Source organism: Callorhinus ursinus, unplaced genomic scaffold (genome assembly GCF_003265705.2).
Source record: "Callorhinus ursinus isolate GAN/ISIS: 27379988/994484 unplaced genomic scaffold, GSC_fseal_2.0 scaffold45, whole genome shotgun sequence".
Classification (NCBI taxonomy): Eukaryota; Metazoa; Chordata; class Mammalia; order Carnivora; family Otariidae; genus Callorhinus; species Callorhinus ursinus.
The window spans coordinates 6,444,233-6,461,483 of NW_027397107.1; the positions used below are offsets into that span (position 1 = coordinate 6,444,233).

Sequence of the window (17,251 nt, forward strand, 5' to 3'; positions counted from 1 at the left end):
TCAGTGAACAGAGCTAAAAAAAAAAATATATATATATATATATATATATATATATATATGCATGTATATGCAAATACATACAAATATACGTGTGTGTAGATATGCATGTAAGTACACATATGTGAGAAGTCATTAAGTTCATATCAACACTTCCATTTCTAATTTATCCCCACAGGGTTCTCTCTAGCCTTCCTATATCCTATATTTGTCCCTTCTACCACAGTAAAAATGCTGACTTCCCAACGTCAACACATTTACTCATTTGCTGAACCCTGTAATACATCTAAAATCATTTCAGAATTGCTTTGTGCATATCACTACATTAAATAATCCTATTTAAAAAGTTCATGGTTTATTTGTATTTCTCCCTTCAATCCTCTGCCCAAGAGGGTATATGGTCAAATACTTGGATTAGTTCTTTTTTTCTACCTCCTCACCTTCAGTATGGTTATGGAATTCTTCCTGAGTTTCTTTTTTGTAAGGATACACAGATACATGTATGCTTTATTTCCCTTCTTTCTTATAGAAAAGGTAGAATAATACACATTTTTCATTTTGCCTTTTTAACTTAATATCTCCTGGAAATCATTATCAGTCCATAGTGAACTTCATTCTTTTTTACAGATTCAAGAACATAGTGCATAATATGATTTCATATTGTTGGAGGTACATCTTTAGGTATTCCTAGAAGTAGGATGAGTGGGTTGAGGGGAAATACATTTAAGTAGTTTTGTTAGATAGCATCAAATTCTTACCATTTTTGCATTCCTACCAGCAATGTATGAGTGACTGTTTCCCCAATCTGACCAAGAGTGTATAGACAAGGTGTTCATTTTTTTCCTACTCTGACAGATAATAGTAGCTGCTTCATTTTAATTAGTATTTCTCTTATGAGTAAAGCATCTTTTGTTTACAGCCATTTTTATGTCTTTTTGTGATTATCCTCTTCATTCCTTTTGCTCTTTTTCTATGGGATTTTTGGCCTCACTCCCTCAATTATTATTAATTATTTATGAATTAGGGATATTAATCCTTTATCTGTGGTACATTGCAAATATCTTCTCCCAATTTGTCATCTGTGTTTTGATGCTGCGTATTGTGTTTTTGGTCATGTAAATTTTACTTATATGTAGATAAATTTATCAATCTTTTAGTGTATCTAGATTTTGAATCCTAGAAAAGCCTTCTCTGCACTGAAATTAAAGAGGAATCTCAACCGTTTTCTTCTAATATTTAGATTTAAGATTTTGAGAGAGTGCACGCACAAGGGGGAAGGGACAAGCAGACTCCCCACTGAGCACAGAGCCTGGGAAGGAGGGGGCGGGGCTTGATCCTAGGACCCTTAAATCATGACCTGAGGTGAAATCAGACACTTAACCGACTGGGCCACGCAGGTACCCTAGATTTTTTTTTTTCCATTTAGACCTGATTCATGTGGAGCTTATTCTCGAACAGTATATGAAGAATAAATCTAATTTTATCTATTTTTTTCCTAAATGGCTATCTAGTTGTCCCAACACCATTTATTAAATACAATCTTTGCCCCAATTATTTGGAATACCACTTTATCATATATACTAAATTTTATATGTAGTTGGATCTATTTTGAGACTTTGTTATTCCATTATCTGTTCTTCTCTTCATGCACCAATACCACACTGAATTAGGATTTTTGGTGCATTTAGTATCTTGTAGGGCTGGTCCTTCCTCAGAGATCTTCCATTTCAGTGTTTTCCTAGCTATTCTTGCCTATTTTTCTTTATGAACTTCATTTCTGCTGTGTGTATGAAATGCTATTTTTACATAATTTTATATTCTGCTACCTTGCTGACTTCTTGTTCAAGATGGTTTGATCAGATTCTTCAGGGTTTTCCAGGTACACTAGTATGACATCTGCAAAGACAGATGGTTTTATATCTTTTTTTCCTATTCTTGTGCCTTTCATTGTTTTCTCTAGTTTAATTGCATTGGCTAACAGACCAGGACAACGTTAAATTGCAGTGGAAAGAGTAGGCTGCCTGGTTCCTGGTCTCAACGGTCTCATTACCATGCCCCTAGGGTCTCCCATTAAGATGCTGACTTTAGGATTTACACATACATTTTATTATGTTAAGGAAATAGGCCCCTACTCCCATTTTCTCAAAGAGTTTTTACCAGGAATGGGTGAATTTTATCAAAGGCTTTCTATAACTTATGAAGATAATCATAGGGTCTTTGGAGTAATATACTTTCTAACATTGAACCAACTTTGTATTTCTGGCATAAATTCCACTTAGTCATGACATATTTTCTTTTCATGTGGTATTGGAATCCGTTCCCTAGTATTTAAGATTTTTGCATCAATGTTCATAAGTGAAAATACCCTTTAATTTTCTATTTTTTTCTAAGATTTTATTTATTTGTCAGAGAGAGAGCGAGCAAGTGTGCGGCAGGCAGAGGGAGAAGCAAGCTCCCCGCTGAGCAAGGAGCCCGAAGCGGGACTCGATCCAAGGATCCCGGGATCATGACCTGAGCTGAAGGCAGATGCCCAACCGACTGAGCCACCCAGGCATCCCGTATGCTTTTTTTTTTTTTTAAGATTTTATTTATTTATTTGATAGGGAGAGACACAGCCACCCAGGCTCCCCTCCTGTATGCTATCTTTATTGGGTTTAGGGTATCAAGGTTATGCTTTATAAAAGCATCTAGACGTTTTCCCTATATATGTACATTTTTTTCTGTGTTATATATGCTGTCAAAAAATTCTGTAGCATTGAGACTATCTCTAATCTCTGATTTCTAAGAGTTTGGTAGAAGTCTCCTGTGAAATTATCTGAGCCTGGTGTTTCTTGTGAATTAATTGCTTAACTCTTTTTCTTCCATGTAAGTTGGTCTGGTTAAGCTTTCCATCTCAAATTGGGTCAATTTTATTAACCTCTATGTTCTTAATTATCCATTTCCTCTAGATTTTCAAATTTATTTGCATAAATGTGTACAAGGTAGTCTCTTAGTATTTTTGACATTTTCTCTTTATTAATAGTTATTTCAGGGGCGCCTGGTTGGCTCGATCAGTTAAGCATCCGACTTTAGCTCAGGTCATGATCTTGGGGTCCTGGGATCAAGCCCCGCCTTGGGCTCCAGGAGTCTGTTTGTCCCTCTCCCTCTGCCCCTCCCCTTGCTCTCAAATGAATAAAAATCTTTTTTTTTTTTTTAAAGATCTTATTTTTTTTTTAAAGATTTATCTATTTGAGAGAGCGAGAATGAGAGAGAGAGAGTACATGAGAGGGGGGAGGGCCAGAGGGAGAAGCAGGCTCCTTGCTGAGCAGGGAGCCTGATGTGGGACTCGATCCCGGGACTCCGGGATCATGACCTGAGCCGAAGGCAGTCGCTTAACCAACTGAGCCACCCAGGCGCCCTAATAAAAATCTTTTAAAAAAAGGTTTTTCCCCCTTCTCATTTCTTATTTTGTACGTTTGTGTTTAGTACATCACTTTCTTGATTAGATAATGGTTTTGTCCATTTTTTTCAAAGAATCAGGATTTTGATGTATTAATTTGATCTACTGGTTTTCTGTTCTCTACTTGATTAGTTTCCACTTTCATTTTAGTAGTTTCTTCTTTGTGTCTTTCTTTTGTTTACTGCTCTTTCAATAATTTAATTCATTTATTTTATTTCAATAATTTAATTCATTTATTTTATTTAATTGATTTAGGTGATTTTTAAAAGTATTCCACAGACTGATATGTAGTGTTCTCATTATTTTTTAGAAGTCCTGTAATTTCTGTTGGTATATTCCTTTTTTTTTTTTTATTTATTTTTATTTTTTTTTAAAGATTTTATTTATTTATTTGACAGAGAGAGACACAGCGAGAGAGGGAACACAGGCAGGGGGAATGGGAGAGGGAGAAGCAGGCCTCCCGCCAAGCAGGGAGCCCGATGCGGGGCTCGATCCCAGGACCCTGGGATCATGACCTGAGCCGAAGGCAGATGCTTAACGACTGAGCCACCCAGGCGCCCCTCTGTTGGTATATTCCTTTTTATCAAAAAGTTGTTTAGAAGGTATTTTATTTCAGGGTAGAAAACCTTTTTGGGGTCCCTAGGTGGCTCAGTCAGTTAAGTGCCAGCTCTTGATTTTGGCTCAGGTCATGATCTCAGGATTGGGGATCAAGCCCAGCATCAGGCTCCACGCTCAGTGGGGAGCCTACTTAAGATTCTTTCTCTCTCTCCCTCTGCCCCTCCTCTCTCAAACAAAACAAAACAAACCACCTTTTTACTTTTTATTTCATTTCTCATTTCTAGTTTTTACTGAATTGTGATCAAAGAGGGTGGTTTATATATTTCTACCTTATGGGACCTATCAATGTTTTCTTTGTGCTCTAGTATATGACACAATGATCATTTTTTGTGAACATTTTACATGTTTAAGATATATATATATATATATTTCTTTAAAGATCTATTTTTTTAAGTAAGCTCTACACTCAATGTGGGGGTCAAACTCAATCCCAAGATCAAGAGTTGCATGCTCTACTGACTGAGCCAGCCAGGCGTCCTGAAGATATATTCTCTTATTAAAGTATTCCCACATATTTTAAGTACTCTTCATATTTACCATCTCTTTACAATCTTTGCTTTGTTTAGGTATCCCAAGGTCTGTATTCCACTGTCACTAATTTCCTCTTTAGCAGTGTTTAGTCTACTGTTAACTATCAAGGTTTTCATTTCTAGAAGTTTTCTGATTGTTTTCCAAATCTATCCCTTATTTTATGGATTCTACTTCTTCATTGATATATTTGAAAATGTTAAAAATCACATTAAGGGGTGCCTGGGTGGCTCAGTTGGTTAAGTGACTGCCTTTGGCTCAGGTCATGATCCTGGAGTCCCGGGATCGAGTCCCACATCAGGCTCCCTGCTCGGCAGGGAGTCTACTTCTCCCTCTGATCCTCTTCCCTCTCGTGCTCTCTATCTCTCATTCTCTCTCTCTCAAATAAATAAATAAAATCTTTTAAAAAAAATCACATTAAGATTTGTGTGAAATATAAAGTCCCTTTTAGATTCCTCTAGTCTCTCTAAATCTTCGAATGTGAATTTTCCTACTGCTGGATATGTCAGTCTGTCTTGCCATGGACTTCTTTATGTGTTTTATACTTTTTTATTTTAAGCACATCTTCTTTAGACATTTTATTAAATAAAGTGAAGCATATACTGCTGGAATACTTAACAATTTGTAGAAGATATAAAAAAATGACTAATACACTGGTCAACAGAATCAGATCCAAAAAGATCTTGATGGAGTGAAATGAAATTAATTTAAAAAGATAATTAACAGATATAAACATAAAATCTTGTATGTGGGTTCTAAAAACTAACTATAGAAATTCAGAGATGAAGGAACTAGCCTAGTATCAACACGTGCAAAAATGAGTTGGGGTTTTTAGTTGCTTGTAAGAGCAATGAGACAACAGTATGATATTGTGGCCAACAAGTTGATTCTGCATTAATGGAGAAATAAGAGAAACATTAGTCCATTCTACTTTAGTGGCAGAAAACACGTGAAGTCCTGTGTTCAATTTAAGGTATAAAACTTTTAATGGAAATGTTAACAGAAATGTTCAGAAGACTGTGTCCATATTGGTGAAGGAACTTTGCTAACATTTCCTCAGTATCTGTTAGATATTAGATGGTTTACGTGCATTAACTCATTTCATCTTTACCAAAACCAAGAGCTAGGGATCCTTCCTAGGGATAAGCAAGAATGGGAGAAGTAATTCACAGCATCTATTTATATCATGAATTTTGTTCTAGTTCTTAGTTTTACTTAAAATGTTAAAGCCTCTTCAAACTCCTTTTGGAAGCAAAAAAACACAAATTCTAAATCAATACATTAATTAAAAGCTAGTTTTAACCAAATCTTCAATGTCTACAGAATGATCCAAGTTGAAACTCATGCAATGGATTGTCTCAAAAAGGTGCTACAAAAGCAATCCTGTGTAACAACAACAACAAAAATACCCAACCAACCAAAAACAGCCTGAGCCCATCCCTGCATCAATTCCCAATTTGTGTCACATATTAACAGAGATTACAAGCTAAATTATACCTAGCTTCAATGACCACAACACAAGCATGCAAAAATTCCTTTAAAAACATGACACTCAAAGTCTTAACTTGTTCAGACATGTATATTAATGTTTAGAGTTAATGTTAAGCAGGGATTCCTTTCCATGCAGGAATCTGAATAAGCTGAGAACACTTACTATGGAAAAAGGGAAGCCTACCAGGAGAGTAAGAAGATTCAAATAATAACTTAAAAATATTTTACTGCTTATAAATTTATCTTCTTTAAAGGAAAATATTAATAAAGGAATGTCAATAGGCAAAATGTCTCACACGTAACTATAGTCTGGATAGTCTCTTCAAATAGGATTGTTCTAAGAACCTTGAAAGTACACTAATTTGTTTATATACATACAATTGCATAAATGTTTAAGTGTTATATAGTTGTAGACGAATGTTGTCTACTTCTCTTCCTTATTTCTTTACATCTGAGTTGTTATCAAATAAATCCTTGTCTCCTAAGGACAGTGGAGATAGATGAAGTGGCAGAATAATTTTTCTAACATGTCCTTTGAATTTGTCATCATGTTTGACATTTGGTTTTAGGAGAACAGGCTTCCTAATACTTACGTAATCTTCTTTCAGGGTCCGAAGAAATTCCTGCAGTCTATCTGCTGTTTTTTCTGATGCTAGAGATATTATTTTTTGGTCCATTGTTGCACATATCAGGGAACTGTAAGGGAAAGTATCAGAGGTGGATGAAACTTCCAGAAGTAAACAACCTTGATTATTTTCTTTCCTGTTAACTATTTCATACATATTATATATGTAACAGTGGGTACTCATTAGTATGAGTAGGTGATACTTATCCAAGCCAAAATAATCTGGAGAATTCCCTGGAATTTCCATATTAGAAACTTGTATTCTAATCAAGTAGTTTCATAATTTTTGCCCATTTTTATATTTTTTTAGCATCTACCTAGCACACTGACTAGAACAAAGCTGCCACATAACAGTATATCAAATAATTATAAACATATACACAAGAATATGTATTATAAGCTTAAAGTAATATTTGATAAATGAATAAATCAACAACACTGTAAATGCAAAGTGCCAATTAAATGGTATAAAAACAGGGTGCCTGGATAAGCATCTGCCTTTGGCTCAGGTCATGATCCCAGGGTCCTAAGATCAAGTCCTGCATCACGCTCCCTGCTCAGAGGGGAGTCTGCTTCTCCTTCTGCCCCTCCCCTCGCTTGTGCACACTCTCTTGCTCTCTCTAAAAAAATAAACTAAAAAAAAATAAATGGTATAAAAACAAATGAGAAGTTAACAAGACTAATGAAATAAATGTGTGCCTAGAGGTCAAGAAGGCTTCCCAGCAGAGAGCTTGAACTGGAACTTAGAAACTAAATTTAGATAGTCAAGATAACCAGATGGTATGCTTTATACACTACTAAGAAGGAGAATGTCATGAACAAAGGACTTCTTCATAGGAGAATCTGAAAAACCTATTTAGGGAAAATGAGGGACAGAGGTACGAAGTTCAAGTAGGGGAGCAATGAGTATGAAGGCTAGAAAGACAGGCTGAGAATAAACTGTACAAGATCTTTTTTTTTTTTCAAGATTTTATTTTTAAGTATTCTCTGCACCAAACATGGGGCTCGAACTCACAACCCCAAGAGTCACATGCTCTACCAACTGAGCCAGCCTGGTGCCCCTAAATTGTGCAAGATCTTAAATGACAGATTAAGGGATTTAGATTTTATTCTGTAAATGATAACAACCAAAATTTTTGGAGCAAAAGAAAATCTGCCTGATTCAGATTCTCCCTGTTTCAGACTGAACAAGTGTTTGAGCAAACAATCTGGCATCAACACATAGATTAAAGTGGGGAGAGAGTAAGGACAAAGAGCAGAGACTAAGAAGTTGTGGGGGGCTATTTTAGTGATAGACACAAAGGCCTGTATTAGGGTGGTGACTCTGGGGCGTGGAAAGGAAGAGATGAAATGGAAGCCTATTGGGAGGCAGGATTTAGTGCGCAGCTATGGGAATATAATGGGAAGGGGGAAATGCAAACTTGTGCGAAGAAGACCTGTTCCCCTCCTGTATTTCTTCTTGTTTCCCATCCCCATAAAATGTACCATCCTCCATGAAGCTACTGAAACCAGACGCCTGGACATCCTTTTTTTTTTCTTTCCCCCGGACAACATTCTTCACAATTTCACCTTCATCCTTCATATCCACTGACAAGTCCTGGCAATGTCAGCCCCTAAACATCTCTCAAATCTACTTCTCAGATCCACTACTGCCGTATCACTCCACAGCCACCACCATCTCTCACCTGACCTACTACAAAAGCTTTTAACTTGTCCCCCACACAGCAACTGAAGTAATCGTTTTGAAACACAAACCAGATTACGTGGCTTACACTCCTTCCACCTCCAGCCTCACCTTAAAACTCTTCGGAGCCTTTCCACTGCTCTCCTATCAGTCCAATATCCAGAAGTCAGTTTAAAAAGTCCTGCAGGGTCTGGCCCGCACCTAACTCCCCCCCTTCATCACTATACACTCCTTCGAACCCCCAAGTTCTCCTGCCACAGGCCCTTACAACTTAACTTTCAGGCTGGAACTTCTATACATACCCCTCCTTTCATCCCCTGCCCCCCAGTCTTTTAATTCCTACAAATCCTTCAGATCTCAGCTCAATCTACACTTCCCAAGAAGCTAAGTCTAGGTTAAACGCTCCCCCCCCCTTTTTTTTAGATTTATTTAGAGAGAAAGAGAGGGAGCGAGTAGGGGGAGAGGGAGAGAGAATCTCAAGCTGACTCCCCACTCAGCCCTACCCAGGATCTGGAGATCACGACCTGAGCAGAAACTGACTGAGCCACCCAGGCACCCCTAAATACTCCCTTATTATACCTTTTCAAGGCAAGAGTAGTTTCTCTTACCCTCACTACACCTTTAAGGTGACATTTGTAATGACTAGATTAGGACTGCATCTCCCACTTACTATAAACTCCATGGTGGGGGGAGGGGGCGGCATGTCTGGTCTTGTTTACCACCGAACCTCCCGCACTTAATCACAGTACCTCCCTTGTTTTGTTTTTTAAAGATTTTGTCAGAGAGAGAGAGAAAGAGCACACAAGCTGGGGTAATGGCAGGCAGAGGGAGAAGCAGACTACCCTCCGAACAAGGAGCCCCACTTGGGACTCCCTCCCACGACCCTGGGATCATGACCCCAGCGGAAGGCAGACTCCCAACCGACTGAGCCACCCAGGCGTCCCCAGCACCTCCCTTGTAATAGGTGCCCAATAAATATTTGCTGAACAAATGAATTACTGAACTCCCTAGGCCCTGGGCCCAGCCCTTTACATTCACTCATTTGATCCTCATACCAACCCCATGAAGTAGGTGTTACTAGTTCCAATTTAGATGAAGATCTTTCGGGATTTGGAGAGATTACATAATTGTCCCAAGGGTTAGAAGGCCAGTAGTAGCAGAGGCAGAAATGAAACCCAGGCCTGTTCAGCTCCAGACCCCAAGATCCCATGCTCTTAATTACCGCCCCCGCCCCCGTCAGGGCCTAGGCGGGTGGGGGAGCGGGGAGGGCCGAGAAAATGCAGAAAGGGCATACCGACCAAGAGAGACTTGCAGCCAGAGGGGGAACACGCTGAAATCTATCTCAGCGGGTGCATTTGCTAAATTCGGCCGAAAACCAGAGATGAACTACCAAGCGACTGCGAAGCGCGCAGCACCTCTTGTCCAGAGACCAGCGCGGCTCAGGGACGCGAAACGCGCGGGTTTTCCGGCCGGGGCTCCCCCGAGAGCAACACGTAAACACAAACTTGGAAGCAAAGCGGCTGGCGAAGCGGGCCGTGACCGGGCCACAGAAGTGAAACGGGGTGAGATGTCTCAGACGCAGGAGCTGAACCCTGACGGAGAGAAGACTCTAACAGGAAGGCGAAGAGTGTGGCCCGGCCGGGAGGAGGGAGCCGCGGAAACCGAGGGATGCGGCGGGAGACAGGCCAGAGGAAACACCAGAACGCCAGCTCGCAACAGCAGTCCTCCAGTCCTCACAGACCCGCTCCCTCCCTAAGGCGCTGAGTCCCTACGCCCGGGCAGCGAGCGAAGCCCCCCGTACGGTTACCTCGGCCTCACCGCCACAACAAACTTCCAAAAACCCCGCTCAACCGCACGCCGCCGCACTTCCGTCACGGCACACTACAGGCCCCGCCCCCCCGCGCCTTAGTTCCGCTGCCCGGGCGCACGCGCGTGGGATGTACCATTAAGGCAGAAGGGGTCGGGAGTCCTCGGACGTTCCCACTCCCAGTTGCGGGGAGGCGCAGCAGGTGAACGCGCATTCAGGACCGCAGAGAGCATGCGCAGTGTGGCCTGAACGTACCTGGAGCGTGGTGTTGACCGGTTAACACCTCTTGGTTACTGTTAGGGAAAGAGGGAGTGCGAGATGGGCCGAATCAAGGGACCTACAGGTCTTTGCATTGGAAGCACCTGGAAGGCAGATGAAGGTGTCGCGCTCCTTGCATTAGGGGAGGTACCAGTAACCCCCAAGATGTAAGCCCCAAGTGGCCAGGCGGCTTTTTGTTCTTACCCCCGCAAAACCTTAGCATTTAGCGCATAGTCTGGCAAAGCAGTAAATGCTCAGTAAATATTTATTAATTGAACAACCGACAGTAGAGCAAAGAGCAATGGAGGGGCAGATCTAGAATCTATTTTAGGTTGAAGGAGCAGCTTGGGCAAAGGGCCTGAGAGCAACAAGCAAGCAAGCCCCTGACTAGGTGAAGGTGCTTGGGGTGGGGGTGAGAAAGCAGGGGCTTGGAAGTCCTTTTCACATCAGAGGTAGTGTGGAAAAACAGCAGAAGTGGAAGGACGTGACTGTATTCACACTGTAGAAGAATCTCTCTGGTAGGTGAGTGCCGCAGAGACTTAAAAAGAGATGATGAGGGGCGGGGAGGACTGAAGGCAGGACACTTTAGGTAAATTGCCCTGGAAATAGGTAGTTGCAGTGGAGACAGGCGGAAAGGAGTCGACTGCATGTGAAAGAGATTAGGAAGTAGCGTGCACCGGCTTGGGGGAGAGGTGGGAGGAGCTGAGGAATATTCAGGCTTGAGTGATAGGTGGGGGTGGGTTGATAATGCCAGGGAACTGACACAGGGAGCACAGGGAAAACTGCAGGTTTGGGGACAGGGTGATGAGGAGGCCTTCAGATTTGGACTTGCCAAATGGCATGTGAAGGAATGCTAAAATCAGAGGTATTCCGTGTGGAGCCTGACCCCCCCCCCCCACCCCCCCCCCCCACTCCGTCCGCAGGGGTGGGATGGGTCTACTTGGCCAGTACTGGGAGAAACAACCCCTGGAAGAGAAGGATGCCTCTCAGCTGTCCAGGCCTGCTCCTTGCTTATGACCCTTCTGAAGCAACTTTTACTTCTATCACGTTTCTGGCCCAATACTGAGCTGTAATATATGGCTGAAACACAGCAGCTGAGTTGGAAGATGATTCCTGAAAGGAATCCTTTAGCTTGCCGAGGATACAGATGACTTTACCTCATCTTCTCCCCACAAAGCCTCCCTTTTCAGCTGTTTATGGGACTGAGCCATACAGCCACAAAAATATGTGGTTGTGTCATCCAGCGGGCTCATTTGCCTTTTTGAGCCTCCAGTTGTGCATCCCAGCAGCACTTACTGAACTGCCTGTGTGAGTGTCTACCCAGGGCATTGACAGTTCAGTGTCTTTTCTCCCTCTTGTTACACATGCAAAGGAAAAGACCGGACTCAAATGAATAACAGTCTTTCCCCACCTGGTGCAAGCTTCCTTACTAAGCAACAAATCATATTCATCTGCTTCAACCAACTAGATTCCTACACTGGGCAGCTGGTGATAACATTGACTTTAGAAGAAACAGCCAATTAAAAACGGGTTTACAATAGTGGAACTAAATGTTCTTCAAACCTTATCAGCAGTTCTCATTTGTGTGGTAACATTATAACTACTGATATTTGCAGGAGTCTAGAGAGAAAGGACAAATGGAGGCCTCCTTTCATTCAGGATACTGGGTCTTGCAGTGTGAGGGGCTTCAAAGGACAAATGGAGGCCTCCTTTCATTCAGGATACTGGGTCTTGCAGTGTGAGGGGCTTCATATGTTTGCATGAAGATCTACCCCATGCCTCCCTCCTAGAGCTGCTGTTGGCTACCCTTTGGGTCTACAGTTGTGCACACCAGCAGGCCTACCCTGGAGAGGGTGGACTGAGGAAGGGGACTGTATAGGCCAAGGAAGCGACTTTGGGGATGTTTTGGAAGGTACTCAGAGCGTGGTCCGAAGGAAGGCATGTGGGTTTTGGTGGTTACACTCTCTAGGTTTCTTGATCTCATCATCTGGGAAGGGGGCTAATAAGGCAGCCACCCGGACCAAGAGCTCTAGTTGTCTGGGTTTAAGGGTGACTTGATTAAGAGAATAATCAAGGTAGCACGTATCAAAAGCCTAACATTTAGAAACCCTTCATACCGTTAGTTCCCTCCAGCAGTCCCACATTTGGGTCTAAATATGGAAGAATTGGACTCAGGGTCTCCAACACATATTTGTACACCCATGTTCACAGCAGCATTGTTCACAAAAGCTAAAAGGTAGAAACAACCCAAGTCTTCATGGACATTGAATGGATAAATAGAATGTGATATATCCATACAAAGGAATAATCTTCAGCCTTAAAAAAGGGAAGAAATGCTATCTGTCACTTACTACAACGGGGATGAACCCAAAGGACATTATGCTAAGTGAAATCAGCCCGTCACAAAAAAGACAAGTACTCTATGATTCCACTCATAAGAGGTATCAAAAGGAGTGAAATTCATAGAAACACAAAGTAGGATGATGCTTGACCAGGGTCTGGGGAGGAGGGAGAAATAAGGAATTATTGCTTAATAGATACGAAGTTTCAGTTTTGCAAGATGAAAAAGTTCTGATCTGTTTCACAATAATATGAATACTTCACACTACTAAAGTGTACATTTGAAAATGGTGAAGATCATTAGCCAAAAAAAAAGGACAATACTATCTGGGCAGCTCATAGGATTGTTAAGGAGAACCAGCTGAGTCTACCCTGAAGAAATTCCAACTTGGTAGGATTTGAGGTAGAGGTTTAACAGCTTACTATGCGTATCCCCAGTGTCTAGAAAACTGACACACAGGGTACCTCATAAATATTTATTAAATGGGTACAGAATTATGAACTCATCCTTAGAAAAATACGGTTTTAAATTATCTCAATGAAGTGTTGACAGTTCAAACCCAAAATTTTGACTTAATATATTACTACTTTTAAAACTTCTTGTGAATTTGAAATCATTTGAAGATTAAAAGTCCAAAACTGGGGCACCAGGGGCGGTGCAACTTGTTGAGTGTCCGACTGTTGGTTTTGGCTCAGGTCCTGATCTCAGGTCAGGAGATCGAGCCCCGCGACGGGCTCCATGTTTGGGGGGTGGGGGAGAATCTGCTTGGGACTCTCTCTCTCTTTCTCTCTGCCCCTCCTTCTCTCTCTCAAATAAATGAATAAACCTTAAAAAAAAGAAAGAAAAAAGTTCAGAACAACCACAACAAACAAAAATGTTAGCTCCCTTCCCCTACTCGGTCTCTTTTTTCTCAGAGGCCTGAAAGACAGGACGGGGGGGGGGGGGCACGTAATCCTTAAAAACTGGCCTTTTGCAATTGGTGACATTTGATTAAGGCTTGTAGATTATCCCAATACACTGTATGCTAACTAACTGGAATTTAAGTAAAGGTTTGTAGATTATCCAATTGTATTACATCAACGTTCATTTTGTGATTTTGGTCATTATACTGCGGTTCATTATGAGAATGTCCCTGTTTTTTTTTGGAAATACACGCTGTTTGTTTTTCCTCATATTGTTAAACCTTACCTCACCAAAAAATAACCTTTGAACAAGCATACCGATAGATTTTATTTATCCTCATTGCTTTCATCCCTGGCACTGCGCACTTCCCCACGGCCACAGGGCAGACCCTTCTTTGGGGAATGAGCATGGCTCTGGGAGACCTGCAGCTTTTTAGCTCTGTGGGACAGCCCATGCTAGTCAAGGCACCCTCATTCCCACTGTGTAACTGTAAGGAGGGTGCAGAATATCCCTCGAGCTGGGTTTTCCCATTTTCCGAAGGAGGGGTTGAGCCCAGGACAATTATTACTGGCCAAAAGGGAATGGCAGTGACCAGATTCTTGCCCCCAGGAAAGTGAGGTGATGTCACCTTCCCCAGAAGCCAGGGGGCAGGTGTGACTTTCCTGAGCAGTCACACTGGTGTCATTCTCACTTCTGGAGGAGGTAGCGCAGCCTGCGTGTTGCACGGTAAAGGGGCTTTCGAATGACCAGGACCCCACTCCCCACCGACTGTGCGGCTTTGGGCAGGGCCTCCCATCTCTCCGACTCTCAGCTCCCTATTCTGTAAAAAAGGGGAAGATCCTCTCTCCCTCACATCTAGAAGGACTGAATGCGATACCGCAGGTAAGGCACCTGTCGCAGTACAGAATGGGGGCACAGCCAATCCGAGCCCCCTCCCTGCCTGCCTCCAGCCTGGGAGAGCGAGCCAGGGAGCCTGAGGTTGTCTGCCAACATGGCCAGCACAGGTGTCTGGGCCAGTGAGGGCAGTGTCCCCCCTCACACAAGGGAACTATTGTTCTAGCACAGGAGCTAGACATGAACGTGACTCTTGGGGGCGGGGGAAGGGGAGAGGGCAGAGGCAGGACTGTGAGCAGAAAATAATGTTACAGGAAGCTCTGCTCCCTAAAAAGGGCCTCGTGGCCTGCTAGCATCCTGAAAAGCTCTTGTTTGGGTCTTTAACCCGCAAGTGTTCTTGGTGCACAGGAGTGTTCCTCGCGAGGCACTCTATCAGCTGGCTTTGACTGAGGCTATGCTGGGCCTTCTGTCCTTCTTTCCTCTGGCGCTCTCGCCCACCCTCCCTTATCTCCCACGAAGCTCACGCTCTTGGAAGCACCGGAGGACAAGTCCCGAGTCACACCTGTTAGTTTGCTAAAGCTGCCGTATCAGAGTACTACAGACTTAGTGACTTACACAACAGAAATGTATTTTCTCACAATTCTGGAGGTTAGGCATCCAAGATCAAGGCGTTGGCAGGACTGGTTTCTCCCCAGGCCTCTCTCCTTGGCGTATAGATAGCTGTCTTCTCCCTCTGTCGTCACATCGTCTTCCCTCTGTAACTCTCTGTGTCCAAATTTCCTCTTCATATAAGGACACCATTTTACAGGTGTCTAGCACACCCCTGAGAGCAATCGTGGCCTGGAATTAGGTTAGGATTCCCCCCCCCCTTTCTCTGCTTCCTGCACCGCCACCCACCTCACCATTGGCCAGCCCCAAAGAGGAAGAGGTTGGTGGGAAGGATAATCCTCAATCTACTTCCCACCAATCCTCAGAGCCGATGGGGCATGAGAGGTCAGGCAAGGTAGTGTGCTGGGCACAGGCAGGAGGGGGAGAGGGCCAGATACTCTAGGGCAGCGCTTTTCAAACTTTTCTGTGCATAGGAATCACTGGGGGGCGGGGGGGTGGTCCTTGTTAACCTGCAGATTCTGAGTTAGCTTGTCTGGGGAAGAGCCTGAGACTCTGCATTTCTAACAAGCTCCCAGATGATGTTGATGCTCTTGGTCTACAGGCCACACTCCAAGGAATAGTAAGGATTAGACCAGCACTGTCCATTAGGAATACAATGGGAGGGCGCCTGGGTGGCTCAGTCGTTAAGTGTCTGCCTTGGGCTCAGGTCATGATCCCAGGGTCCTGGGATCGAGCCCCACATCGGGCTCCCTGCTCCGCGGGAAGCCTGCTTCTCCCTCTCCCACTCCCCCTGCTTGTGTTCCTGCTCTCGCTGTCTCTCTCTGTCAAATAAATAAATAAAATCTTTAAAAAAAATTGGCAAAAAAAAAAGAGAAATACAATGGGAGCCATTAAAATTAGAAAACTTTAAATTTTCTAATAACCACATCAAAAAAAAGGAGAAAAAAAGGAGTGAAATTAACTCATATATTTTCTTTCTTTTTTTTTTTTAAAGATTTATTTATTTATTTATTTGAGAGAGAGAGAATGAGAGAGAGAGAGAGAGCACATGAGATGGGGGAGGGTCAGAGGGAGAAGCAGACTCCCTGCTGAGCAGGGAGCCCTATGTGGGACTCGATCCCGGGACTCCAGGATCATGACCTGAGCTGAAGGCAGTCGCTTAACCAACTGAGACACCCAGGCACCCTAACTCATATATTTTCAACCCGATATAATCCAAAGCACTACCACTTCAGAATATTAAGTCATGTAAAAATCCTTAATAAGAAATTTTATGCTGGGGCGCCTAGGTGGCTGAGTCAGTTAAGCATCTGACTCTTGATTTTGCCTCAGGTCATGATCTCACGGTGGTCTTGAGATCAAGCCCCTTGTTGGGCTCTGTGCTCAGCAGCAGGTCTGCTTGAGAGTCTCCCTCTCCCTTTGCCCCTCCCCCCACTTGTGCACGCGTGCTCTCTCTCTCTAAAATAAAAAAAAATACAAATCCTTAATTTAAAAAAAAAAGAAATGTTATGCTCTTTTTTGTGCTCAGTCTTCAAAATCCAGTAGGTATCTTATATTAACAGCACATCTCACATTGGACTCTAAATACTTGATCACAGAATTTACAGTTGAGAAAGTAGAAGCACACACCTAAGTTATTCTAAACATACTTCACAGTTTTCCAATAACTGGATCTAGTACCAACCTATTTAAATTTAAGTTCATTAAAGTTACAATTCTTTGGTGCCATTATCCGATTTCATGTGCTAAAAAGCTACAGCTGGCTAGTGGACAGTACAGGACTAGACCCTCAGGGAGCAGAAAGATAGAAATGAGGGGTTCTGCAGCTCCAGGGAGGACTCGGGAGGAAACAAAGTCAGACGGCAGCCTGAGCAGGAGCCCAGGAAAGGGGCTGTCAGAAGAAAAGAGATTAAGTTTACTTAGCTGCAGCCCAAGATCCAAGCCCAGGCATTGCAGTCTGCTCTAGAGGAAGGGGTCTAGAGAGACAAGTGGGGGTCAGGTGCTGCTCCTAGGGACTGCCCCTCCGTGACACTCTCATAAGCCCCAGGATGTCTGGAGACAGCATAAGAGGGTGAAGGGATCCCAAACCTACCCAAGTAGGAATCGGTTGAAAACCA

General features: G+C 42.9%; 1 protein-coding gene across 5 annotated transcripts in view; it reads right to left on the bottom strand.

Annotated features, from left to right (window-relative positions):
* FANCI (FA complementation group I) overlaps nucleotides 1–10,289 on the bottom strand; it is an 83,244-nt gene extending 72,955 nt beyond the window's left edge. For 2 of the 5 annotated variants that reach the window (XM_025892948.2, XM_025892951.2), the window contains exons 1-2: nucleotides 10,190–10,289; nucleotides 6,667–6,769 (exon numbers count right to left, since the gene is read on the bottom strand). In XM_025892948.2, coding sequence (XP_025748733.1) covers nucleotides 6,667–6,750 — 84 coding nt within the window. In that variant the 5' untranslated portion in view covers nucleotides 6,751–6,769; nucleotides 10,190–10,289. Of the gene's footprint in view, nucleotides 1–6,666; nucleotides 6,772–8,493; nucleotides 8,527–10,189 lie in introns of those variants that run through there. The other 3 variants (XM_025892949.2, XM_025892950.2, XM_073882262.1) reach the window with 3 other exon arrangements.
* Nucleotides 10,290–17,251: the final 6,962 nt, after the last annotated feature.